At 39.0% G+C, this 27848-nt stretch overlaps 1 protein-coding gene across 3 annotated transcripts in view; it reads right to left on the bottom strand.

Annotated features, from left to right (window-relative positions):
• Positions 1 to 21339, bottom strand: part of CCDC192 (coiled-coil domain containing 192) — a 206717-nt gene extending 185378 nt beyond the window's left edge. For all 3 annotated transcript variants that reach the window (XM_040241758.1, XM_040241759.1, XM_040241760.1), the window contains exon 1: positions 20829 to 21339. In XM_040241758.1, the coding sequence (XP_040097692.1) occupies positions 20829 to 21026 (198 nt within the window). In that variant the 5' untranslated portion in view covers positions 21027 to 21339. The remainder of the gene's footprint in view (positions 1 to 20828) is intronic.
• Between the last annotated feature and the right edge of the window lie 6509 nt (positions 21340 to 27848).

Below are 27848 nucleotides of genomic sequence, written 5' to 3'. Positions count from 1 at the left end.
GGATATGGAGCGAGCAACAAAGAACTCTCAGGCCGAAAGGGTCTAATTCTGTTAGTGGTTCCCCAATGCCAGCCCATACATCAGTGTTGATTTGTGACAACATTTTTACCAGTCAGCAAGAAAAGGATGAAAGCAAACTTTTGAAAAGGACATTGTGAATTTTTCATGAAGCCAGGTTTATTCTATTTAGAGGACTGTCCTTTATTCTGAGATTATGATCGTTCATATATGTTTGTGTTAAGAAGATGTATCTTTAACAAATGGCAATGATAGTACATGGGAATTACTGTGTTTTACTGGTTTTTTTTTTGTCTTGAAAAAAACTGAAAAATTGGCAGTCCTACAAGAACTAACCAATTATTTTTTGATGGAAATTCTTACTGGTTTATAAAATCTAAAAGCATAGAGACCTTCTATCTAAGTGACCTCTGATAAATTATACATTGAATGTTTTGTCAGGTGGCTATTCCAGAACTATGTTCCCTGAATTCCCCTGGACTAAGTCCAAGATGGACTTGAATTCAATATCAAGTCACTTTAGCACAGTTCCAAGATACTGTTATTCTGGACAAAACCCCACACTTGTAAAGGTCGACCTTTTACAAGATCGACCTTTACAACCTGTGAAAGGTTAACTCCTTTTCCATTTCCATAGCATCACAGATAGAGCAGAAGAAAAAGGTATTTGAAAGGAATCGTTGATTCAGGTTTTAATTTGTAAAAAGATTGTTGGCACAAAAGTTAAAGAGAAATGGCTGTATAACATATGATAGCTTCATAAATATAACTTTAAATAATGGCTTACCTAAAACTCTTAATAGGCCAGCTAATTTTAGTTCAACTGAAAGTGATTCAATTCATTTAAGTTCAAAAAATATTTACTGAGGGCTCACCATTTGCCAGGCACTTGCTAAGCAGTGGGGAAAAATAGGTTGTAACTAGACATTCAGGATTAACACCCTCACCAGATACTCAGTTCAGAATTTCTCTCCAATACAAAAGTCCTGGATTTAGTTTTATGTGAAAATGAATGTCAAAATTGTGGTTAATTGAACATTTTTATGCTCACTCACAGTACATTACTCTGTGCTTTGGGGCCTGTTCTTTTCTCCTTGATGAGGATTCTAGTAGATGTTAGAAGGAGGTAACAGAAGTTCTAACCTATCTTCAAATACTCCAGGTCTATCTCAGACAACACTGCTTGATAAGTTCTCACAGACTGTGAACAGATAGTATTAGAGGACAAAAGGGAGCTAGTAAATAGTCTGTATCTTTTGTCATTTAAATTAAAGTTAGCAGTAAAACAGGTTCTGGGTTACAGGGGACCTGAATTTGGGTTCGGGTTATATTACAGAATGTGTTCTGTGACCTAAAATAGCCCTCTGGCATTTTGATTTTCATGGGTGGATTTCTTAAAACTTTGGGTATCACAGACCTCTTCGACTAACAAATGATACCTATCAATTTCCTTACCAGAAAAAAAAAAAAAAAGCCTTTGTACATGCTTGTACACACACACACATACACACACATGATAAGCACACAATTTCGCATTTACTTTCAAGTTGCTTAAATGTTTTTCTCAATGCTACTTGTGTAACCCAAATTATAAATTCTTTGTTTAGAGGGAATAGTGTATTCCAGCACCTTTACTTTATATTCTAAAATAAAATACCAAATGTTAATGAACGAGGGTATGAATATGTTATTGTTGCCTCTATTGTAAATCAGGCAGATGAACAAGTGAATAATCTGCTGTTCTAGAGACATACCCCAGACTCAAAAAAATCGGAATGGCTCTTCTCTTTGGACAGTAGAGCAAGTAACATACACTCCCAGGGAAGCCTGGTTCTTGTAACTGAGCCACACTAGTATACCAGTCATGCTGACTGTGCAGTAAAGATTTTAATAATGAGAATATATTTCTTTCATAATAGAAAAAGAGAAAGGATGTAGCAAGGTGATTTGCTGTTAAGTGATTTTTTTTTTCTGTATAAATCATGATTATTTCTTGGATTCAAGTTCATTATAAACAACCAAATAAATATTTTATCAGCAAGGAAGAGGTGATAAGAGAGGTTGGGTAGGCAGCTAATAGGGTCTGCCACGAACAGCAAACATAACTGATAAACTTTTTCAGTTTTTTTGCCATTGATGTGAATTTCTTTACTCTGGGAATAAGTAAGTTTTCATAGAGCTTTCATGTGATTTATCTTATATTTATAATGCCTTTTCTTTCCAGTTATTTTACTGTCAGAGGGAAAAAGCATTTTTTCAACATCAGAGATGAAACCAGCTGTTAAGCATTAGTAATGAGTTCATGTCTTCAGATGAGATAATATCTTTGAAACCCTAGGACTAAAGTCAACAGCTTTGTGTACATTGTCTTATTTTGTCTTTTTTGCACGAGCAAGGTGGGCCAGTGCACATTGTACCTTCTGCTTGCCAAACATCTGCTGATTGATCTTCCCCAATAAATCAATTTAGACTGGGTTTGTTCTGAAATCACTGGGAGCAGGGAGAGTAATTCTGAATTAGTGTAAGATGTTGCTGAAAGCAAAACAAGGAGCACTGGGTATTTTCTGTGAATCTTGGTTAATAATCAAGGTACATAGGAAATATCTTGAGAACTGTTACCTTTGATTATTCCTCATTCATTAGCACTTGCTAATGAGAAGGATTGAATGTATTTCTGATGTTTGTAGGTATTAAAACATTATGTATTGTGTAGTTTTATGAACAATTTGTCTTGAGTTTTATCCATGCTATAGGCATCTACCAAAACATTCAGTTCAGTTCAGTCACTCAGTCGTGTCCAACTCTTTGCGACCCCATGAATCGCCACATTCCAGGCCTCCCTGTCCATCACCAACTCCCGGAATTCACTCAGACCCACGTCCATCGAGTCCATGATGCCATCCAGCCATCTCATCCTTGGTCGTCCCCTTCTCCTCCTGCCCCCAATCCCTCCCAGCATCAGAGTCTTTTCCAATGAGTCAACTCTTCGCATGAGGTGGCCAAAGTACTGGAGTTTCAGCTTCAGCATCATTCCTTCCAAAGAAATCCCAGGGTTGATCTCCTTCAGAATGGACTGGTTGGATCTCCTTGCAGTCCAAGGGACTCTCAAGAGTCTTCTCCAACACCACATTTCAAAAGCATCAATTCTTCGGTGCTCAGCCTTCTTCACAGCCCAACTCTCACATCATGTCCAGTTCTAACTGTTGCTTCCTGACCTGAATACAGATTTCTCAAGAGGAAAGATAGATGGTCTGGTATTCCCATCTCTTGAAGAATTTTCCACAGTTTATTGTAATCCACACAGTCAAAGGCTTTGGCACAGTCAATAAAGCAGAAATAGATGTTTTTCTGGAACTCTCTTGCTTTTTCGATGATCCAGCAGGTGTTGGCAATTTGATCTCTGGTTCCTCTGTATTTTCTAAAACCAGCTTGAACATCAGGGAGTTCACAGTTCACATATTGCTGAAGCCTGGCTTGGAGAATTTTGAGCATTACTTTACTAGCATGTGAGATGAGTGCAATTGTGCTGTAGTTTGAGCATTCTTTGGCATTGCCTTTCTTTGGGATTGGAATGAAAACTGACCTTTTCCAGTCCTGTGGCTACTGGTGGTTGAGTTTTCCAAATTTGCTGGCATATTGAGTGCAGCACTTTCACAGCATCCTCTTTCAGGATTTGAAACAGCTCAACTGGAATTCTACCAAAATATTAGTAGAATGTTTTCAGAGACTTTAAAACATAATTTCCCCCTCTGTCTATGGATACCCTGACCCATTTTTCAAATTGCTTCAATGTTTATAACATTTGATGATATCTTTTTTTACTAATTAATTTTTACTAGAGTATAGTTTTGGAGAAGGCAATGGCACCCCACTCCAGTACTCTTGCCTGGAAAAAACCCATGGACGGAAGAGCCTGGTAGGCTGCAGTCCATGGAGTTGCAAAGAGTCAGACACGGCTGAGCGACTTCTTTCACTTTTCACTTTCCTGCACTGGAGAAGGAAATGGCAACCCACGCTAGTGTTCTTGCCTAGAGAATCCCAGGGATGGCGGAGCCTGGTGGGCTGCCATCTCTGGGGTCACACAGGGTCGGAAACAACTGAAACGACTTAGCAGCAGCAGCAGAGTATAGTTTATTCACAGTATTGTGTAAGTTTTGGGTGTACAGTAAAATGAATCGGTTTTACATACATCCACTCTTTTTTAAGTTCTTTTCCCATGTAGGTCATTACAGAGTATTGAGAAGAGTTCCCTGTGCTATAGAGTAGCTCCTTCTTAGTTGTCTGTTTTATATATAGTAGTGTATACACGTCAGTACCAGTCTCCCAATTCATCCCACCCCTAACTTCCCTTCTTGGTAACCATAAATTTGTCTTCTATGTCTGTGAGTCTGTTTCTGCTTTGCAGATAAGTTCACTTATACCCTTTTTCAGATTCCACGTAGAACTGATATCATATGATAGTTTTCTTTCTCTGGCTCTCTTTACTCAATATGACAGTCTTGAAGTCTATCATGTTGCTGCAAATGGGTATTTTTTTTTCTTTTTTATGGCTGAGGAGTATTCCATTGTATATATGTAGCACATCTTCTCTATCCATTCCTATGTTGATGAACTTGAAGGTTGGTTCCATGTCCTGGTTATTGTACGTAGTGTTGCAATGAACATCGGGGTATATGTTACCTTTTCTAATTACGGTTTTCTCTGGATATATGCCCAGGAGTGGGATGGCTGGATCATATGGTAGCTCTTCTTTTATCTTTTTTAAGGAACCTCCATATTGTTCTCTGTAGTGGCTGTACCAATTTACATTCCCACCAAGGGAGATTTCCCTTTTCTCCACACTATATCCAGCATTTGTAACTTGTGTTTTTGATAAGGGCCATTCTGACTGGTGTGAGGTGATACTTCATTGTAGTTTTGATTTGCATTTCTCTAGTAATTAGTGATGCTGAGCATCTTTTCATGTGCTTTTGGGCTACCTGTATGTCTTCTTTGGAGACATGTCTATTTAGATCGTCTGCCCATTTTTTTGATTGAATTGTTTGTTTCTTTGATATTAAGCTGCATAAGCTGTTTGTACATTTTGGAGATTAATCCCTTATTGATTGCTTCATTTATAAATATTTTCTCCCACTCTGTGGGCTGTGTTTTCATTTTGTTTGTGTTTTCCTTTGCTGTGAAAAAGTTTTTAAGTTTGATTAGGTTCCAAAAAATATTTTTAATTTTTTAAAAAATAAAGGAGAGGATGAAATGAGGAATTGCTATTTAATAGATAGGTATAGAGTTTTGGATTTGCAAAATTAAAAGTTCTGCATATCAGTTGCACAAAAACATGAGCATGCCTTACAGTACTTAACTGTAAATTAATGATGCTTAAAATGGCCAATTTTATGCTATATATGTATTTATCACAGATAAAATTTTAAATAACATAAAACAAATATATAGAGCAGATAAGTTATGGCATGAAGGAATTAGTACTAATTGTGATTAATATTGTTGTGAAAAAGAACTGCAAAAAAGATTGCACATAATAAAAACTGTGAAATTTAAGAAAAGGAAAAAGCATAGTAAAATGCTCTCATGAAGGAAAAGATTTGATTCCTTTAGTTTAAAACATTTACCAAATATTATTTGTCTTAAATTTTGATTTAGTGGGACATTTAATAATGCAAATACTTCCCTTGTTTGTAAGGATAATGCTTTGTACAACTTAGTTTTTAGTGACAGGATTATTTATTTTCTCAGACATCATTTCCAACTGGATTTTGAATATTTAGGTATGTTGACCAACAATGTTTTCATCCTCCCAGTGTTTCAGTAAATGTATATGCCTGTAAGAAGGATTTTCAGCTCAGCTTATATGGAAGGTGATAGAATTTTATTGCCCAAATTGAAGTTTTTCAAATTTAGTTTTGTGAATAAATTTTTGCTATTCTGTATATAGTCAACCACAAATGATTTATGATTGACATTGTTCAAAGTGAATGTAATCTTTTGTCTACCAGTGAATTTTAGACTCCAAATAAGTAAACTTTTAGAAAAAATTTTTAAAAGTTAACTTTCAGTGATTAAAAACTTGAAGACTCTAATGATGCTGTTTCCAAAACCTAGCAAAGAAATCCTTAGTTGAACTTGATGTTCCATGAGAAACCTTTTCCATGACCAGTCTCCCCCTCCTTCAACCCAGCCTGGCATTTGCTCAGACTCCCCTCTTTACCAAGATCTGAAGGAGAAATGTGTTATGCATCCTTTTGGATCAGATAAAAGTGTAGCCACAATTTCCATAGTACATTCCATTGTGATAAGGTAAGAAGAGGACAGATGAGAGAGCTCTCTTTTGCTGTAAATTTCCACTTCTTTTAAGGTCTCCCAGTCAAAATACTACTAAGAGGCATGGCCAGATATCAGAGAAGATGGCAGAGCTTGCTCAGTGGGACTCAGCTGCTTGTGAAATGACGAGATCATTACATCTAATTCACCTTGCACTCTGCAGTGGCCATTTGACATGCCATGTCTTTCCCTGTTTGGAGTATTTCCCACGTCATGAACCCCATCTCCCCAAAGAATAAGCCAAGAGCTCCCTCTCCAGCCTCCTTTGCCCCTCCATGCCCCATTTGTAGGCATGTGACTTAGGCTCCCCAAATCTGACACAGCAGCTTGAGGATTCAGCATAAACGAGAGTGATGTGAAAGGTACCAAACAGAATGGAATCTGGCTGGGTGAGCAGGGTCATTCTGTTTTTGGAGGCTGCAGTGACAGGAGACTTAGGAGCAACATCTCAGGGACTTCCCTAGCAGTCTAGTGGTTAAGAACTTCACTTTCCAATTCAGGAAGTGCAGATTTGATTCCAGGTAGGGGAGCTAACATCCCACATGCCTCACAGCCAAAAAGCCAAAACAAAACAGAAACAATATTGTAACAAATTCAATAAAGACATTTAAAAGTGGTGCACATCAAAAAAAACTTAAAAAAAAAAAAAGAAGTAACATCTTAAAGGAAGTAGGAGGGGCTGTGGGGCCTTTGCCCGGTGGCAGCAGTAATAGATTCTCTACCAGAATCTGACAGGGAATTTGGGTGCAGTCTCCGAGACCAATTCTCTGACTCTCCTCTGTTCATTTCAGTTCAGTCGCTCAGTCGTGTCCGACTCTTTGCGACCCCACGAATCACAGCATGCCAGGCCTCCCTGCCCATCACCAACTCCCGCAGTTCACTCAGACTCACGTCCATCGAGTCAGTGATGCCATCCAGCCATCTCATCCTCTGTCGTCCCCTTCTCCTCCTGCCCCCAATCCCTCCCAGCATCAGAGTCTTTTCCAATGAGTCAACTCTTCGCATGAGGTGGCCAAAGTACTGGAGTTTCAGCTTTAGCATCATTCCTTCCAAAGAAATCCCAGGGCTGATCTCCTTCAGAATGGACTGGCTGGGTCTCCACTCTTCTAGGCATCCTCTGAAATCCATTTTCTCCTGAATACTAACTGGAATGGGTTCTGTTGGTTTCAAGTGTGAATCTGACTGATTACTTGTTTGTTTGACTTTAAGTAAGTAATTTAATTATCCTGAGCCTCCACTTCCTCCTCTGTAAAAAATGGAGGAAATGCTAATTCACTGAGGGCTGCCGTGGTGATTAAATGTGGTCATGTGGAAAAATGCTTAGCATAATGCTTGACCCATAGAGGGAAGTTGCTTTGTTTATTTATTTATTTTTTAAATCATCTTTTTAAGCTCTAGATTTTATGTTTCTGTGGTGTAGCTCCTGGGAACTTACATCTAAGGAAAGAGCCTGAGCTCTTGACCACAAGGATCAGAAATTCTTAGTATTTGTGAGCACTGAAGAACTGATGCTTTTGAACTGTGGTGTTGGAGAAGACTCTTGAGAGTGCCTTGGACTGCAAGGAGATCCAACCAGTCCATTCTGAAGGAGATCAACCCTGGGATTTCTTTGGAAGGAATGATGCTAAAGCTGAAACTCCAGTACTTTGGCCACCTCATGCGAAGAGTTGACTCATTGGAAAAGACTCTGATGCTGGGAGGGATTGGGGGCAAGAGAAAAGGGGGACGACAGAGGATGATGTGGCTGGATGGCATCATGGACTCGATGGACGTGAGTCTGAGTGAACTGCGGGAGTTGGTGATGGGCAGGGAGGCCTGGCATGCTGCGATTCAAGGGGTCGCAAAGAGTCGGACACGACTGAGCGACTGAACTGAACTGGCACCATGTACCTGCCTCTTCCCTGGTGGCTCAGCCAGTGAAGAATCTACCTACAACACAGGAGACTGCCTGCAATGCAGGAGACCTGGGTTGTGGGTTGCCATTTCCATTTTATTTCAACCCACTTCAAGCCATTCCATTGCCATTTCCTTCTCCAGGGATCTTCCCGACCCAGAGATTGAAACTTCATCTCCCACATCTCTTGCATTGTAGGCAGATTCTTTACCACTAAGCCTCTGGGGAAGCCCTAGAGAAGATATCGTATTACAGTTTAATTTACCTTTTTATTTAAAAACTTTAATGTGGCTACTAGAAAATTTTAAATTAGATATTTGACTTTTAAATTATATATTTCTGTAAGACAATGAATCTCTAAGTGGTGGAATCAATCATGTATGTGAAACAGACTAAGCATCTTTAGATCATGATTTCCGACAGATGTAGGTGAATGTCCTCAGTCATCAATCAGTAAATGAAACACACACCTCTAAAGACAAAAAAGGAGAGTCTCATACAGGACAGGCTATATCACACAGAATTTTGCTACAGAACTTGGACTTTCCTACTTTGTTAAGGAAATGTGTGACAGTATTCTGCCATATTTTATAACAGTGATGTGCCAAAAGTTTTACTTGGTAATAGGTAGATTTGCTATGTTTAAATTCTGATTAAAATTTCTAATGAGGTTCATTTTTTTAAACCTATGCCTTTATTCTTCTGTCAATTATTTGAAAATAATTTTAAAAATGAAAAAAAATTTAGATGAGTTTATATAATCCAGATGGTCAGTAATGATGATTATTTTCCTAGTATACTGAGGGTTAAGAACTTGAGTAATTTGAAAGTTATCTTATGGGTACTAGACTGTTTGCTTGTTTTTACCACAAAGCAGTTCTGAAATTGGACCATTCAGATCTCAGCATTACATGTTAAGCGGTCACAAAGAAAGTTATTATGGTAGACTTTTTAAAGATTTTCAGAACATAATTGTCAGAAAAGAATGTAAGAACACATTTGAAGGCAAAAGGCCAAATGTGGCTTTACTCAGAATTAGAAAAATTAATAAGATTCAGAATATAGTTACCACCACGGACATAGATATTTCTATTTTAAGAAAGATTCCAAGTAGAAATAGACCCTAGGGAAAGCAGACTGTTCTAGAATTTATAGCATTTTCCTTAGGCATTTGAGGCAGGCAAAACAGGGCTTACTTTTTTCCAAAGAATGTTTCTGAACTACATCTAATTTTAAAATATCTTACAATTTAATTTTCCTTTGCATTAAATATATGATTCAAGAACATTTTCTTCCCTAACTGAAAAATGTGACCAGCTATTCAATAACAAACACATGAGAATCATTCATGTTTGATTGACTGCCATTGATAGGTAAGGTCCAGAGCAAAAGCCTAGAGATAAAGCTGAATTCATCAAATTTTCTACCTTCCAGGAGCTCATAATGTGAAAAAAGTTAAGAAAGGGAGGACAGATACTCAGATAAGTGGACTCCAATATTACAGAGATGAGAGAGGAGAAAGGAAAAAGACAGGTATTGAGTGACATCACTGGGCCATGAATTTTCAATATACTATATCCCCCAAATTTAGATAATATAAAAGATATAAAAATGAAAGTGAAAATCATCCAGAATTTTACCACCCAGAGGTTGCCACATTTTTTTATGAGCTGAAGGTGTGTGTTCCAGGCTCCCTCAAATTCGTATGTTGAAGCTCGAACACCCAGTGTAACAGTATTAGGACATGGGGCCTCTGGGAGGTCATTAGATTTCAATGAAGTCATAAGAGTGGTGTCCTTATGATGGGATTAGTGCCCTTGTAAGATGAAATCAGAGAACTCCTTCTTTCTGTTACCTTCTCTCCCTTCCTTCCCTCTTTCACCCATGTGAGGATATAGCAACAAGGAAACTATTTGCAAGCTAGTACCCAACCATGCTTTTGAATATGCTATCTAGGTTGGTCATAACTTTTCTTCCAAGGAGTAAGCGTCTTTTAATTTCATGGCTGCAAGCCCCATCTGCAATTACCATCTGGAGCCCCCCAAAATAAAGTCTGACACTGTTTCCACTCTTTCCCCATCTATTTCCCATGAAGTGATGGGACTAGATGCCATGATCTTCGTTTTCTGAATGTTGAGCTTTAAGCCAACTTTTTCACTCTCCTCTTTAACTTTCATCAAGAGGCTTTTTAGTTCCTCTTCACTTTCTGCCATAAGGGTGGTGTCATCTGCATATCTGAGGTTATTGATATTTCTCCCAGCAATCTTGATTCCAGCTTGTGTTTCTTCCAGTCCAGCGTTTCTCATGATGTACTCTGCATAGAAGTTAAATAAGCAGCGTGACAATATACAGCCTTGACGTACTCCTTTTCCTGTTTGGAACCAGTCTGTTGTTCCATGTCCAGTTCTAACTGTTGCTTCCTGACCTGCATACAGATTTCTCAAGAGGCAGGTCAGGTGGTCTGGTATGCCCATCTCTTTCAGAATTTTCCACAGTTTATTGTGATCCACACAGTCAAAGGCTTTGGCACAGTCAATAAAGCAGAAATAGATGTTTTTCTGGAACTCTCTTGCTTTTTCCATGATCCTGAGGATGTTGGCAATTTGATCTCTGGGTCCTCTGCCTTTTCTAAAACCAGCCTGAACATCAGGAAGTTCACGGTTCATGTATTGCTGAAGCCTGGCTTGGAGAATTTTGAGCATTACTTTACTAGCATGTGAGATGAGTACAATTGTGCTGTAGTTTGAGCATTCTTTGGCATTGCCTTTCTTTGGGATTGGAATGAAAACTGACCTTTTCCAGTCCTGTGGCCACTGCTGAGTTTTCCAAACTTGCTGGCATATTGAGTGCAGCACTTTCACAGCATCATCTTTCAGGATTTGAAATAGCTCAACTGGAATTCCATCACCTCCACTAGCTTTGTTCGTAGTGATGCTTTCTAAGGCCCACTTGACTTCACATTCCAGAATATCTAGCTCTAGATGAGTGATCACACCATCATGATTATCTGGGTCATAAAGATCTTTTTTGTACAGTTCTTCTGTGTGTTCTTGCCACTTCTTCTTAATATCTTCTGCTTCTGTTAGGTCCATACCATTTCTGTCCTTTATCGAGCCCATCTTTGCATGAAATGTTCCCTTGGTATCTCTGATTTTCTTGAAGAGATCTCTAGTCTTTCCCATTCTGTTGTTTTCCTCTATTTCTTTGCATTGATCGCTGAAGAAGGCCTGAACTGAACCCAACCAGACTAGTACCTTCATCTCTGACTTTCCAGCCTCTAGGATTGTGAGAAATCAGTGTCGGTGTTTGAAGCCACCCAGTCTGTGGTGTTTTGTTATGGCAGCCTAAGCAGACTTAGACACTGCTACTGCTGCTGTCGCTTCAGTCGTGTCCGACTCTGTGCGACCCCATAGACGGCAGCCCACCAGGCTCCCCTGTCCCTGGGATTCTCCAGGCAAGAACACTGGAGTAGGTTGCCATTTCCTTCTCCAATGCATGAAAGTGAAAGTGAAGTTGCTCAGTCATGTCGGACTCTTAGCGACCCTATGGACTGCAGCCTACCAGGCTCCTCCATCCATGGGATTTTCCAGGCAAGAGTCCTGGAGTGGGGTGCCATTGCCTTCTCCTTAGACACCGTGTTTGGTGTATAATATTCTAGGCTTGTGTGTGTGTACCCGAAGACGAATAACACATAAAACATTCATACTATACATGGTTACATGTGGTTAAATTCCTATCATTTTAAGTTAATAGAATTTCATAGGTATCTATATTTGAATAATAATGTCATTTCCCTCAAATTTTAACTTTAAAAGCTATCATAACTTTGAACATTCACAATAAATTTTACTATGTGCACGGGCAGTTTTCCCACTATTCGTCAAACCTGTAATAAGCATATATGTGTATCTTTGTGACCTTGTTTTTCTAATAGTATAAAGAGAAAAAGTGGTTACTGGATTTTAAAGATTATATACTTGACACATATTTAAGATTACATCCTCCAATTTCATCCTCCCACCCGTGACATGAGAATCAGCCTTTTCTTACACCCTTGACAATATGATATTTTCAATACTTTCTATGTCTGTCAAACTTACAGGTAAAGATGATATCTAAATTCAGATGTTTTTACTTCTTTGTCTCCATTTGGATATCTTATTGGGTATTTGTATGTCTTCTTTATAAATTAGAAATTTTGTCCTTTGTCGATTTTCAATTTAAGGGCTAATCTTTTCCTCATTGATTTATATGAGACCTTAATATATGAAGGATATTATATTGTAATAGATGCTACAAATATGTACTAATACTTATTTTGAATATTTATAAATACTTCTTATGTGGGTTAGAATAGTGGTATACTTTCTTATGAGATATAGAATTTCTGGAGACTCAATTATCTTTTCATCTTTGTGCATTAATGCATAACTTTGAGAGGAGAGTGAAGTTTTTGCAGAAGCAAAATCTAATCAAAACTTTGAGAAACATTCCATTTCTCTGAACTTCATTAAGTACAGATAATATATCACTTTGATTCAAATTATTAGACATATTTTGAAAAAACTGATTCACTCTGATACCTTACTTAAACAGCTCAGCTATTGACATGATGACCTGGAGCTATTATTCCCAGCAGCAAATTTCAGTTTACAAAACCATCAAAACAAATTAAGCTGATGTTATCCAACTTTCCTGATGAGACTGAGGGCAGCCAGAGGCCAGACTTTATCGCTGAGAGCCTGCATCCTTGTGCTTCTCATCCCCAGGTCACCCCACTCCCTGCCAACTTCTCTCCAAGCATCCAAAGTCAGCCTCCCAAAGGGAGACTGATTCCTAGATTGAATAACTGACTTGAACCCTTCAGGGGATAGTCTCTCTCAAGGAAATCTAGAAATTTGGGGAAGTATTTTTATTCAGATGACAGCAGTTGAAGTGTGCTCTCATAGTCAGACTGACTGATTCCACGGTCCCCAAAGCACAATTTCCCCTTGCCCTGTCTTCCTCTGATCTGAACATTCAGCTTTCAGAAAATGAGCAAATTTTACATGAAACTTGGGCTTTCTAGGTGGCACAGTGGTAAACAATCTGCCTGCAGGATACACAAGAGACATGGGTTCTATCCCTGGGTGAGGAAGATACCCTAGAGGAAGAAATTCCAACCCACTCCAGTATTCTTGCCTGGAAAATTCCATTGACTGAGGAGCCTGGCGGGCTACAGTCCATGGGGTCACAAAGAGTCAAACATGACTGAGGACACATACGTGAAACTTGAGTTTATCCAGAATATTTATTCAGAGTAACCCTTAAATTCAACTAATATATTTAACCTTTATATAGTCATATATATATATATATTTAACTTCTGTCCCCTTTCTACATTTCAAAACTTCCTGTTGTGTGTATACACATACTTCTTAACATTTCCACTCTCACAGAAAAAAAAAAAAATCAGCACAAATTACCATGTTTTCTCCCAAAATAATGCCTGTTGTTTGGAACTTTTTGCCATTTGAAGAAGCCAAATAGAGAAAAAAATGTCATGGGCATCTGATGAAACAAATTTGCAGACACTCAAATACTTTAGTTTACAGAGGTTCTTTGCGCCACTGATGCTTCTTGGGGACATTCTGGAAAACAGTCTATCTGTAAACAATCTGTTTCAGTGCCACGTGTTTGCTAAATTTCTTTGCCTGTTGACATTTTTTAAAAGGAACACATTTCCATGCAAAAACAGGACCTTTTGTTTCTTATACATTTACTCTGTTAGAAAAATTAAAAACAAAACAGGTCATCTAGCCTAACTGCTTATGAAAGAGCGTTTTGTAAAGGACACTTCCTAGTTCTTTGGCCAATCTTATTTTAAACTACTCTTTTTTAACTCTCTCTACTAACTCTTAAGTTGGATAGAACTTATTATTAAAATGAAAAGTTCTGGAGGTAATGTTTTATTTTGTATCTAACTATAGCATTTCCTTTCTTAGGTTTAATTATTTATGTCTAGCTTTATATTGCTGTGATTTTGTTTATGTGTTTTGGGCTGCATCAGTTCTTAGTTATGGCACACGGGCTCTTCTTTTTGGTGCATGGGCTTCTCTAGGCATGAGGGTTCAGTAGTTTGGCTCCTGGGCTTAGTTGCCCCTCAGAATGTGAGACCTTAGTTCCCCTACCTGGGACTGAACTCATGTCTCTTGCATTGGAAGGTGGATTCTTAACTGCTGGACCACCAGAGAAGTCCCCAGTATTGCTCTAATTTTTGTCCACCAAAATATTTCTGAAAATTCTTCTAGCACACGACATGATTTCACTTGCCCAGTCCTTGGAGTTGTTTTTGGCCATGTAACTTCTCTGGCTAATGAAGTAGGAGGAGACATGGTGTGTCTGCACTTCAGGCTGAGCACTCGCTGCACACTCTCCTCCCAACGCCGCCTGCCTGGATCGCAGAAGGGCGCTCCCAGGCAAGGCTCCCATCCAGAGGCCCCTCAGTAACAACAATCAACAGTGTCCCTCTGCCTCCCAGTGTGGATGGCTATTGTGAAGAAGAAATGAATCATTCAGATAAATATAATATGAAGATAAGCCATTAGCCAATTGCAGCTAATATCCTTCCAAAACTTTAATGAGGTTTTGATATTTCTCGATAGTAGTCAAAGGAAAAAGAAATATATTTCTCACCAATGATGCCATCACTACCACCTCTCTATGTACTGTTCGACCTAAACTCTCTGTTGAAGTTGTTGCCTGTAGAATTTAGGTTATTAAACTAGCTGAACTTTGAGATGATTATATAGGGACAGCAGTGGGATAGGAGCAGGAAAGCCTGACCTGGATCAGTGCCTCATTTCTTGCATGATATCAATATAAAAGTGAGGCATGAGAGGCTGAACAGTAGAAACTCAGACCAACACCTTGTGTTCCAGCATCTGAGGAGCTAACATTACCCGTCCAGATATAGTAATGTTGGTAATATTAGATACTATCTAGATAAACTGGCAGATGTCCCTAGAAGTAAAGTTTTGATTTCTATACTGTACATTATGGAGGGAAAAAGCCAATTGTTAGTTTGAAGCCATGGAAATTACCATGCTTTTAAAAGTTTATTTACTTTTGGCTGTGGTTGGGTCTTCGTTGCTGTCTTTGTTGCGGCAATGGGGGGCTACTCTCTAGTTGCAGTGCACGGGCTTCTCATTGCAGTGGCTTCTCTTGTGGAGTACAGACTCTAGGGCACGTGGGCTCAGTAGCTGTGGCTCCTGGGTTCTAGAGCACGGGCTCAGTAGTTGTGGCACACCAGCTTTAGTTGCTCCGAGGCATGTGAGATCTTCCCTGATTAGGGATCAAACCCATGTGTCCTGTATTGACAGGTGGATCCTTTACCACTAAGCCACCAGAGAAGCTCTACCATGCTTTATTAAATGAAATGTTTTACTTCCTTAAAGTTTGCAGATTTTCATTAAATCTCTCATGTCAAGAAAGATTTGTCTGAAGGACTATGAAAGTTAGAGAGTTTCTATTCATATCTTTTGTCTTGCCCTCAGTTACAGCACAAAAGCTGCTTTGCATTTCTTGTGAATTTCCATTCACAAAACCTCATTCATTCAGTTAGACTTATTCTGGTTGTGTTATTCTATGGGGTTAGAGTTCCAGGGTTACAGACTCTCAGAGATTTGGCTACAGAGGGCTTATTGGAGATGGCTCTTATAAGCAAAACGTATAACGGAAGAAAAGAAGCAGAAATGCAACAATGGCCTGAGCTGATTCCATTAGCGAGTTGGCCCAGCCCTTCAGGATTGCCCTCAAAAAAAGGGACCCAGGTCTTGCAGCCCTGCATCAACCAGTCACTGGACGCAGGTTGACCCATGAATGGGGATGACTTTAGAGCACTGGAGTGCCTTCATCCAAGTAAAATTCCTGGTGATAGACTCAGCTGCTGGTCATCTCAGGCAAAATTAACTCAAAGTAAATTACAGTTCCAAATGTGAAACCTAAAACTATAAACCTTCTGGTAGAAAAAAGAAAATATTTGTGACCTTGGGCAAAGATTTCTTAAATCAGATAGCAAAAGCATGATCCATGACAGTACAAATTGATAGATTAGACTTCATCAAAATTAATAACTTCTGCTCTTCTAAGGACATTGCTAAGGGAAAGAAAAGACCAACCATAGACTGAAGAAAATACCTGCAAAACACACATCAGAAAAATTACATGTATCTAGACTCCCAGGGACAGGGGAGCCTGGTGGGCTGCCGTCTACGGGGTCGCACAGAGTCAGACACGACTGAAGCAACTTAGCAGCAGCAGCAGCAGCAGAATGTATAAAGAACTTTCAAAACCCAATGATAAACAAACAACACAACTTAAAAATTTGTGTTGGACAAAACATTTCAATAGTTATGTCACCAAATGAGATAGAAGGATGGCAAATAGATGAAAAGGTGTTCATACACCATTAGTTACTAAGGAAATGAATATTAAAACCACAATGAGATACCACCTCACCTGTTAGAATGGCTAAACTTAATAACCTTACTAGAATCAGAGAGAATATGAATAAACTAAAACTTTCATATACTGCTAGTGGGAATGTTACATGATACTACAAATTTGAAAAATAGTTTTGAGAGTTGTTAAGGAAGTTAAAAATACAGCTTACCATGTGATTCAACCATTTCACTCTTAGGGATTTACCCAAGAAGAAAGAAAGCATATGTCCATACAAAGATTTGTACATGAACATTTATAGCAGCTTTATTTGTAAAAAGTCAAAAGCTGGAAATAATCTAAATGCCAGTCAGTGGGTGAAGGCATGAGCAAACAGGTGCATTCAGTGCAGTGGAATACTATTTAGCAATAAAAATTAATTATTAATGCACACTAAAATGTGGATGAAGTTCAAGACAATTTTGCTGAGTGAAAGAAGTCAGTAAAAAGTTGCATATTGTATGACTTTATTTATATAAAGCTCAAGGAAATGCAAAACAATACATAATGACATGAAATGCACTTTCTTGGAAATAAGGTGGGAAGGAATGAGTAAGAGGGATTACAAAGGAGCATGAGAAAGTTCTGGGAGTGATGGAAAGATCATTATCTTGACTGTGATGGTTTCATGTGTATATACATATGTTAAAACTCATCAAGTTGTACACATTATATTTGTCAAGTTTGCTTAAGGAAAAAAGAGGAAGAAAGAAGAAAGGAAAAAATAAAAGGAAAAGAAAGGAAAAAAATCTACAACAGTTCTGAGATATCATTTCTTACATATTGGAGTGGTAAAATAACCTATTTCTTATAATACCACAAATCTTTATATTTAAATATACATAGAAATGCAATTCTATATTGATCTCATTTCAAGATAAGTAAGAATGTCTCCTTTAAATCATTTGAAATGTTCATTTAAAATACAAGCAATATTTAACAACTGTAATTCATTAGTGATTTGAAAGTTTGCTTATCAAAGGGAAGAATCTTTTGAAAGCAATTTCAGAATGCTAAAATGTAGAAATATCAGAAATGTGACCAAATATATGCTTCCTGCAAAAATAATGCTATGTTAGACCTAATACTAGAAGAATAGAAGTTACGCAATTTGACACAATTTAAGGCATTCTTGTCTTTCCTGGTTTGTCAAATGTAGTATTTTAAAAGCTAATTTAAGCTTGTTTTATAAAATTGACTTCCTATATAGTGTGCTATGAACTTGACCTTATGAATTAAAAAAATTTAAGTGCTTTAATATTTTTGGCTCTTAATAATTCTTTAATGAAGTCATCACTGAATTACAATTTGAACCCTAAATGGCTTATGAGGTTTTATAATAAGCCTAGTTTTGTAAAGTGAGTGAAATAGTTCATACATATTCTAGCATTAATGAATTCATAGCCACACTCTCATTTTTGGATGTACCACTCTATATAACCAAAGGTCACGTGATGTTTTTACATTGTTCGTTTCTATGTGTCACAGTTTTCAGGAATAGTTCACGGGGAGAAACCCTGAGTCAGGTATCTGGTTCAGGTCACGCCTCCTTGCAGTAGAACTTTTATTTCCTAAACAATTTCAAATGAGATGATTTATAAGCACTAGCTGTTCTTTGTCAGAGGATGTTAAAATGGAGCAAAGGCAACAATTCCAAATAACATTCTAATATGGTCCAGATAAACAGGGGTAACCTGGCACCTGAAAAGTGGATCTACATAAATTCTCACTGGATTATACCATAATGTTCTTGCTCTGCAGTTAACATATGACTCATCAGTCACTCAACAGCTGGACTCTCCCTCAATCTCCTTGACTCTAAATTTCTTAATTTCTAAGGGGATAATAACAATATTCATGGAAGAGGAGGAGAAGAAAAGTACAATAGTGATGATTCTAAAAAAAACCACCCCCATCTGCTGCCGTAACAATTCAGAGAGACAGCCATCTGTCAGTGACCTAGTGCTTTGCCTGGAACTCAGTCCAGTCATTCTGTTTCAGATGGTATTGAGTGAATGCCGTTTGGTATCACAAACTTTCTTTCAGGGACACAGAGATGCATGGGTCTTCCCAGGTGGTGCTAGTGGTAAAGAAACCGCAGGAAACATAAGAGACAAGGGTTTGATCCCTAGCTTGGGAAGATCCCCTGAAGGAGGGCATGGCAACCCACTCCAGGATTCTTGCCTGGAGAATCCTCGCACAGAGGAGCCTGGTGGGCTACGGTCCATAGGGTCGCACAGAGTCAGATATGACTGAAGCCACTTAGTTGCAGAGATGAATAAAGACTCTAAGAATGCACAGTTTTCCAGGAAAGTCAAGATGTTAAAGTACTGTTCAGAGGCCAGGTGCCACAAAGGTAGAGTGTGTTTCATTCTGCTTTGGTGCTTAAGATACCTTTACAGAATTAAAGACATTTTTATCCTTCATCCATGTGTTCTCTACCACAGCTAATCACAACTATTCAAAAGAGGCATCTGAGATCCACCTACAGTTTGGTTCCTTGTGGTACAGAGCAGAATCTGGTCTGCTAAATAATCATCCTTTGAGTTCCAAGATTTGAAGGGGGCTGTGCATTGAGGAGGCGGCACTGATCGTGGCCATCCAATGGCTTTCAAGTCTCTAATCCTAACCTCTACCTCAAGCTAAATGTATTCTTTTAGGAATGGAAAAATTCAGTAACTAAAGCAGAAGCAGTTACTTCAAGCCCCCAGGGCTCTCAACTATGTGAAATGTAAATTGAAAGAAGATAGATTCTGAACTCCGGGAAGATAATTGGGAGCCCTAGGCAGAAATCCTAAATGTAGTAATTGGCACCTTGTCCTTTTCAGCGTCTTAGGCAGCCAGTGAGAGGGTTACCTCTAGGGTGTTAACCGATTAGCATTGTTAGAGAAAAGGCAGTCAACAGAGATTGGTAGGCTGAAGTCTCCCATTTCCAAAACTCCAATTAAACTACTAGCTCAAGGGTTACAACTAACCAGAGAAAAAATGTTTTCATATAGTGCCAGTGAGGGACACTCTTCCTTTGGACAACAAAACCGTAAATAGCTCTACTACAGAAGTTAAAAACTCACTGAAAAGTCATAATAGAATATTCAATGATAACTAGAGGTAGAAAAATTCTGCATTAAAATCATATTCTACTAATCTAAGTTAGTTTCCCTTTGACTTCTAGTTCTTCAACAAAAACCCACCTCCTGAAAATTTCTGTGGGTTTGAGACATATGTCCAGTCTGTCTGGGGCCAGAATCAATGAATTCTTAGAAAAGAGATGTTAACACTGAACAAAAATAATTGTGTGGAAGTAAGGTTCTGAATATGTACCTCACTAGATCAAATGTTCTTAGCTGATGATGCCGGGGTGGGTCATGAGTAGAAAAGAAGAATGCTGAATCCAGAAAGAAATAGAGAAACCAAAGGGCAAGGTCCCATGGTGCACAGAGTAGTCTGTTTGAAATGAATCTATTCCTAACAGCTATACCAAGGTGAACAGATAGCTCATTCTTTTTCTTTTTTAAGGGAAATCCTCAAACTTGCATAAAAATAGAAAGCTAGTATAATGAGGCTCCATGAACTTATCACAGCTATAACACCAACCTACCCAATTGTCACCTGAGGCCTCTAGGGGGACTAGGGAGAAAGGACCCAGCTGCCCCAGAATGACTTGAAAGGGAATGAACTGAGAATATCGGGAAGAGACTGTGATTTAAACCCAAACCCAAACAAACCAAGTAAGATGAGTTACCCAATCTGTTTCATGTCTAAATTCCAGAGTTTCCTCATATACAAGCAAATACTTTGAAGTAACCCAGGATGTCTATGCTTGTGCAGGACCCCAGAAAGCAGTGTGAGATCACAAGGAAAAGTGTGCTCACAGCCACTGCATACCAACTTCCCTCCTGCCCAGCAGCATCCTTTCATAGGTACCCTGTCCACTTTAACACATTCTACTTGAAAAAGTACATGTTTTATTTTTTTAAGTGTTTACTAGTACAATATCAAAGGGAAACTATGTTAGAAAAATCTCGACATTAATTAAAGAAGTTACAGTTTCATGAACTGCAATGCTTTAAAAAGAGAAACTCATGAAAACCTCTTTTCTTACCGGTTTTGTGTTTCTTTGTTGTGTATTTGACGCTGAATTTCCAGACATGGTGCTGAAATAAAGTAAGAGTTCAGAATTGCAAAATTTTCTCTCAGACATGCACATACTCATACACACACATACACACCCCACATCTAATAGATCTTTATGCTGTAACATTGAAGATGTATCTTTTAAAATATTTCCTCCCAATGTCATTTTCTGAACATTTTTAAAGGAAGTCAAAACTAGGGAATGTAAACTTTACTTGAAGAAGATAAAATAGCCTTTAAAGGTCCTCTTGAGAATAAGCAGTCTGAACAGTACAATCTGTTCTGAAAACCTGCAAAATATCTTATTTCAACTAAAAAAAAAAACAAGAGGAAAACCATATCCTATGAAACAGCAGACTTGGAGAATTCTTTGTCTCCTACACTGCTTCTCAATCAATTTCTCTTTGTCTGCTGGATTATTTCCAATAGTTTACAAACATGCTGTTATTCATTGCATCCTGAGCCCTGTTAACCCTTTAGTTTCTGCTTGATTACTCTGATCCCCATTAGAGCAAAACTATATTGTCACTGTCTCTAATTCCTTTCTTCCTATTAAAGCCACTCCATTCAGACTCTCGGAACCATCATTCCACAGAAATTGCATGTACTGAATTCACTAATGAGTCCACATTACTGTAACCAGTGGTCTTGTATCACAGTTCATCTTAACAACTTTTGACATGATTCAAGACTCCCTTCTTGAAATGCATTCTTCACTTGGCTCCCAGGACATCCTAAGATCCTAGACTTTCTTCCCATTCCATCTACTGCTGCTTTTCAGGCTCCTTTGATGGTTGTTTCTTCTTTCTCTCAACTCTCAACATTGGCCTGTTCTCTTCTCTACTCACATGCACTCCCTTGGTGAGCTGCTCCAGCTTCAGGGATTTAAATATTATTAATATGCTGGGGCTTCCCTGGTGGCTCAGACAGTAAAAGAATCTGCTTGCAATGAAGGAGACCTGGATTCAGCCCCTGGGTCAGGAAGATCCCCTGGAGAAGGGAATGGCAACCCTCTCCAGTATTCTTGCCTGGAGAATTCCATGGACAGAGGAGCCTGGCAGACTACAGCCCATGGGGTCGCAAAAAGTTGGACATGACTGAGCAACTAACACAACTTGCTGACCACTCCCCAATACATATTTCCAGTGCAGACTTCTCCCTTGCAATCCAGATTCATTCATTCGATTGCCTTCTTGACATCTCCACCAGGATGTCTAATAGACATCTCACTTTCAACATTTCTAAAACCTAACTCCTAATTCCTACTCCCAAATCTGCTCTACTTGCAGGCTTCTCCATCTCAGTTGATGATGACATTATCTTTCCAGTTGCTCAGGCCCAAACTTTGACTTTTCTTTTTGTCATGGAAACCAGTCCAACCCAACAGGAAATTTTGGGATCCACCACCATAATATATCCGGTACCTGGCCAGTTTTTACCATCTTAATTGCTAACAACCTGGTTTAAACCTCAAGCTACATGAGATCTTACCTGGGCTGTTGCATTAACCTCCTAAACGGCTCTCTCTGGTTTCACTTTTGCCCCCTACCTTCAGTTTTCAATACACATCAACTGTAAAAATATTATTTCACTCCTCTGATAAAAACAAACAAAAATCTCCAATAAATGATTCTGTTTCACTTAGAATAAAAGCCAAAGGCCATGTAATGACCTACAAGCTCCTAAAAATGTCTCTGCCATTCAACCTTTCCACCTACTGTAGGATTCCAATCCATTCCCTTCTTCTCCTCCCGAACACACCCCCCCTTTACCTGTCTGAATTCATCACATATTCCTCTTCTCAACTCCTCCCTTTTGAGTTACACTGGCTTTCTTATTGTTCGTCCATCACTTACGCCAGGAAGTTTTCATCTATACTTATCCACCGGGCTTTTTACTAATTCCTTCTTTCCTTGGCTCAAATATCCCTTTCTCAGGCAAGCCTACCACATCTACTTCACTTAGAATTAAGCTCCTCACTCCTCTGTCCATCCGAATTACTGTGATTGATTTTTCTCTGCAGTGTTTACCACCTTCTAACTCTTTACCTACTTGCATGTTTATTATATCCATTGTGTTTCCTCCCAGCTGAACATATGAATTCCTTAAAGATAGGGAATTTTTTGTGCTGTTATTTTGTTATTCTATCCCTAACATAGGACGGTCAGTAAATACTTGTTGAACAAATAAATGAATGAATAGTTGAGTTAATAAACCTCCAATCTTAATAAGTCATTCTGTTGTTACCAGCCAGCAAGCCTTATTTTACAATACTGGGGCACTTTTATTATTTTCTATCCTACTATCTCCCTAATGAGTGTGTTATTTTATTCCCATATTTCTGTGCATATCTCTTACTTTAAAAAGTCAAACCATTTAAAATGTTCACAGAGTAATCAGTGACTATTGAACAAAATTAATTAAATTCCCACTTAGTGAAGGACACACCGGGGTTCTGAGAGATATAATTGTTTTTCTTGCATCATACCTAAATCAGCTTTCTACTTGACAGTACCTCTTTATCATGAAATGGAAAACACACTTTTGATCATCACAGTTGCTGGGCAAAACAGCAAACCATTTGAAGGACCTTAATAAGCTGGCCCCTCTTGCCTTTTAACTAATTTTACTTTCTATCAATCTATCTCACAAAAACTGGTATTTTCGCCAAACTTGATTTTTAGTACTCTGTAGTTCCAGGGCACGTGTTTGTCTTTTTCTTAGATTGTCTCCTCATGCTCTCATCTCTGTTTGTTAAAATCGTACCTATTCTTCATGACAGTGAAAAGTAAAAGTGCTAGTTGCTCAGTCGTGTCTGACTCTTTGCGACCCCAGAGATGGTAGCCCTCCAGGCTTCTCTGTCCATAGGATTCACTAGGCAAGAATATTGGAGTAGGTTGCCATTCTCATTCCTTATACAACTCAAATGCTGCTCCCTGCCCACCTCCACCCCCCGCCAAGCCTCTTCAGTTCTACTGGTCAGAACCATTTCTTGCCTCTGTGTCCACAAGGAGATTTTGGATGTCTGTCTTTTATAATTTTGATTTCATTTCATGATGTTGTCCAGCTATTTGTCTACCTGTATTTTTGCATTTCTCAATGACACTTCCCAGAAGACAAGGACTGTGCTTAATCAAGAAATTAACATTTGGTCACTGAATGAAGCCAACCCCCCCCGCCCAAAAAAAAAATTGAGTCCAATACATGTGCATATTCAGATGTGACACAGATATACAAGAAAAAGTACTGTTTGAAGATCACTTCTTTTAGTAATGCCTGAAACAAAACTACTGGTTTAAAAGGCAACTTTGGCTGCCTGACAATAATATTTAAAGGTCATGAGTCACGGCCTCAGGGTAACCATAGTAACTCAGCATACACAGGACACGTCATATTGTACCATAATTAAGGGAACAAAAGCTTTAGAAAGCCTATTAGCCTGGAGAGAAAACAAATTAGAATTAACAAATATATTTATGAAGCTTGTTTTTATTGCAGTGTTTTCTTACTTCAGGGTTCATAGAAGAGCTGAAAAAATATCTTCAAGTTTCTTTTGGCAGGAAGTAATAATATGACATATAGACCTTATAGTTGCCTTTTCCAGTACCTATAAGGACATAAATATTTCATTCCTTTCAGTGAAAAAGATCTTTATATCTGTTCTCCCAACTTTTTACCTCCTTTTTTTCACCAATTGGTCCAAGTGGATAAATATTTTAATTAAATTCATTCGGAAATACACCTATTGACCACCTCATCTCTTCTAGGAGAGGATAAAGAGCTTTGTTTCATTCCCGAGGTTAATTGCATCCAGCGCCTAACCCTCCCTGGCTTAGACAACATAGGTGCAAGTTCCCATTTGGTTTAAACTATATACACTGTGGAGTAGGTCTGTCTCAAGGGCCTGGGAAGAGGAGGGGAGAGAAATTAAGGCAAGCAGATATATGGGGCCAGTTTGTTCCTGCTTAGAAGTGAAAGAGCTGAATTGCACTGTTCTAAAGGTGAAGAAATATCAATAACCTCAGATATACAGATGACACCACCCTTATGGCAGAAAGTGAAGAAGAACCAAAAAGCCTCTTGATGAAAGTGAAAGAGGACAGTCAAAAAGTTGGCTTAAAGCTCAACATTCAGAAAACTAAGATCATGGCCTCTGGTCCCATCACTTCATGGCAAATAAATGGGGAAACAGTGGAAACAGTGACAGACTTTATTTTCTTGGGCTCCAAAATCACTGCAGATGGTGATTGCAGCCATGAAATTAAAAGACACTTACTCTTTGAAAGGAAAATTATGACCAACCTAGATAGCATATTGAAAAGCAGAGACATTACTTTGCCAACCAAGATCCATCTAGTCAAGGCTATGGATTTTCCAGTAGTCATGTATGGATGTGAGAGTTGGACTGTGAAGAAAGCTGAGCACCGAACAATTGATGCTTTTGAACTGTGGTGTTGGAGAAGACTCTTGAGAGTCCCTTGGACTGCAAGGAGATCCAACCAGTCCATCCTAAAGGAGATCAGTCCTGTGTGTTCTTTGGAAGGACTGATGCTGAAGCTGAAATTCCAATACTTTGGTCACCTCATGCAAAGAGTTGACTCATTGGAAAAGACTCTGATGCTGGGAGGGATTGGGGGCAGGAGGAGAAGGGGACGATCAAGGATGAGATGGCTGGATGGCATCACCAAGTCAATGGACATGAGTTTGAGTGAACTCTGGGAGTTGGTGATGGACAGGGAGGCCTGGTGTGCTGCAATTCATGGGATCACAAAGAGTCAGACACGACTGAGCGACTGAACTGAACTGAAAGGTGAAGTGGAGTTTCATGGTCGTCCACTGTCTCCTTCATCAGAGCCCTGCACCATGCTTGCACAGAAGACTCTGTTCCATATATCAAGAGAACAGACATACCACTGATGATTTACAGTGAGAGCAAAGCCCTGCTTTCCACTTGCCTTCCCTGCTTATGGTACCCTGGGCTGTTCCTTTCAAAGCTGTTGTTTTTATCACAGGCCACTTTTCCCTCCATTTGGTAACATTGCATTGACCTCTCCAATTGTCAGCACGTTGACATGTCATCTCTAAATTGCTGTGTTCAGAGAAATGAAAACAAGTGTTTGCTAGATTTTTATTTTCTTTAACAGAAGCTACCTTCAAAAAAACTTCCTTCCCCCAAAAGATTGTTAATCTTTTGAGAGTCACAGACTCCTCTGCACATAGAAATGTTTCTCACAAACAGGAGAATTTGTGAATTTCTCATTTCATTTATGGACCATAAACATAGGTTAAAAGGAAATAAAAGCAAGGCTCACACATTTCATGTTGAAGAAGGAAAGGGCAACCCACTCCAGTATTCTTGCCTGAAAATTCCCACAGGAGGGCTGTAGTCCAAGGGATTGCAAAGACTCGGATACAACTGAGCAAGTAAGCACACATTTCATGTAATGAAAATACATTTTAAATCTTAATAAATCAGGACTAGAGTTACATGTGTGCGTATCACAAGGACATCATTTTCTAGGATATAGCTCTTTCTATAGAAAAGTTCTGGTCATCTCTCATACAAGGTTTAAAAGAAACTTCTAAGTGGAAGCTATATCTACATTTTAAGGGAAAGGAGCATTGTGTCAACATGCAGATTTCCTAATGATTAACTATAGATTGATTGTAGCAGGGAACCATACTTCCATATTTATAGCCAGAGTTGGTTTGGATTTCTGTTTGAGTATGGTTGGAATGACCTAACTTCTTTTGTGTACATCTCTTGGCAACGGAGCAGCAAAGATGACATTTCATTCCCGTGATTCTAAAAAAGGGCTACCTCAGCTTCCCCTTCTCACACCAGTATAATGTTTGGAGTGAGTATGTGATTTTGAGAAGAATGAGTGAGGAACATTTTATTCATTCAACAAATATTTACCAAACACCTTCTGCATATCAGACCCTGCCCTGTGATCGGAGAAGGCATTCATGTTCAAAGAAAGGGATCATTCTCCAGGAAAGGAGAAAAAGTCTGTCTGATGTTTTTCCCCAGACATGAAGGAAAGGTTTTCTTTGAAACGCCAAGTGAAGGCTACTTTATCTATAAATTCCCATGAATTCTTTTGGAATGGGAGTAGTTAGGAACTCACCTGCTTCTCCCTGGGGTTTCACACCCTGAGGCCCCAGACGTCCTGCTGTAACATTCTCCCATCTCAAATCGGGCTCCCTGAGGTACCCTGTCCGTGAGTCAGACATCGACTATCCCCATTTCTTAGACACTTAGAATCCCTGTTACTGCTCTGCTGTCCCTGTTACTAGGCAACCACAATGGCTGAGGAAAGGACCGTTAGCTTCCCAGAGAAAAAGTTTCAATTAGAAAGCCACAGTAACCTCTAAAAACATCTCACAAATCAGATCCAGGCAGGAGGGTAGATGAGAATCACTATGTATTCATCATTTCTGGAAAATGCATTCAAAGTGGGCCACAAGCAATGGTTTTTGTGCTCAAACCATGACATGTTTACATTCAGAGCCAATGCTAAGGAAACAGTCACACTGTTTGTCTGAGTGTATGTAGTCACAGAAATGGATTGGTTTACAGGCTGCCAATAGTTTTTATCACAGACCGCCTCCCCCTGTGATAATATGCCTTTCCTGGGACCCATAGGCCCCAGGCAGAAAACTGTGCCTGGCCACATCCTAAGTAAGGCTTCTATCCTGATTTAGGATTGCAGAAGTGATAAATTATGCTGATGAGCTGGTGATCTGCTCACTGTCACAAATCATCTGTAGCCACTGCTCCTCCTTCCTTGTTGTTTGTCCAAAAAAACATGGCCACTTTCTCCAGCCATTTGCCACATCTCTCCCTGGATGCATTTGTGGATCCAGGACAACTTGTATTCACTCCACTTCCTGCTCTGGCAGGAAGTACATATAGGACCTTTTCAGTCGAGAGACAGAATCACTCCTGGGCTTTGAACTCTTATGTTCTGGGCTCACACAAACC

The sequence above is a fragment of the Oryx dammah genome, unplaced genomic scaffold (assembly GCF_014754425.2).
Source record: "Oryx dammah isolate SB20612 unplaced genomic scaffold, SCBI_Odam_1.1 HiC_scaffold_5, whole genome shotgun sequence".
In the NCBI taxonomy this organism is placed as follows: Eukaryota; Metazoa; Chordata; class Mammalia; order Artiodactyla; family Bovidae; genus Oryx; species Oryx dammah.
The sequence above is the reverse complement of the archived record's forward strand: the minus strand, read 5'-3'. Positions and strand labels throughout refer to the sequence as shown.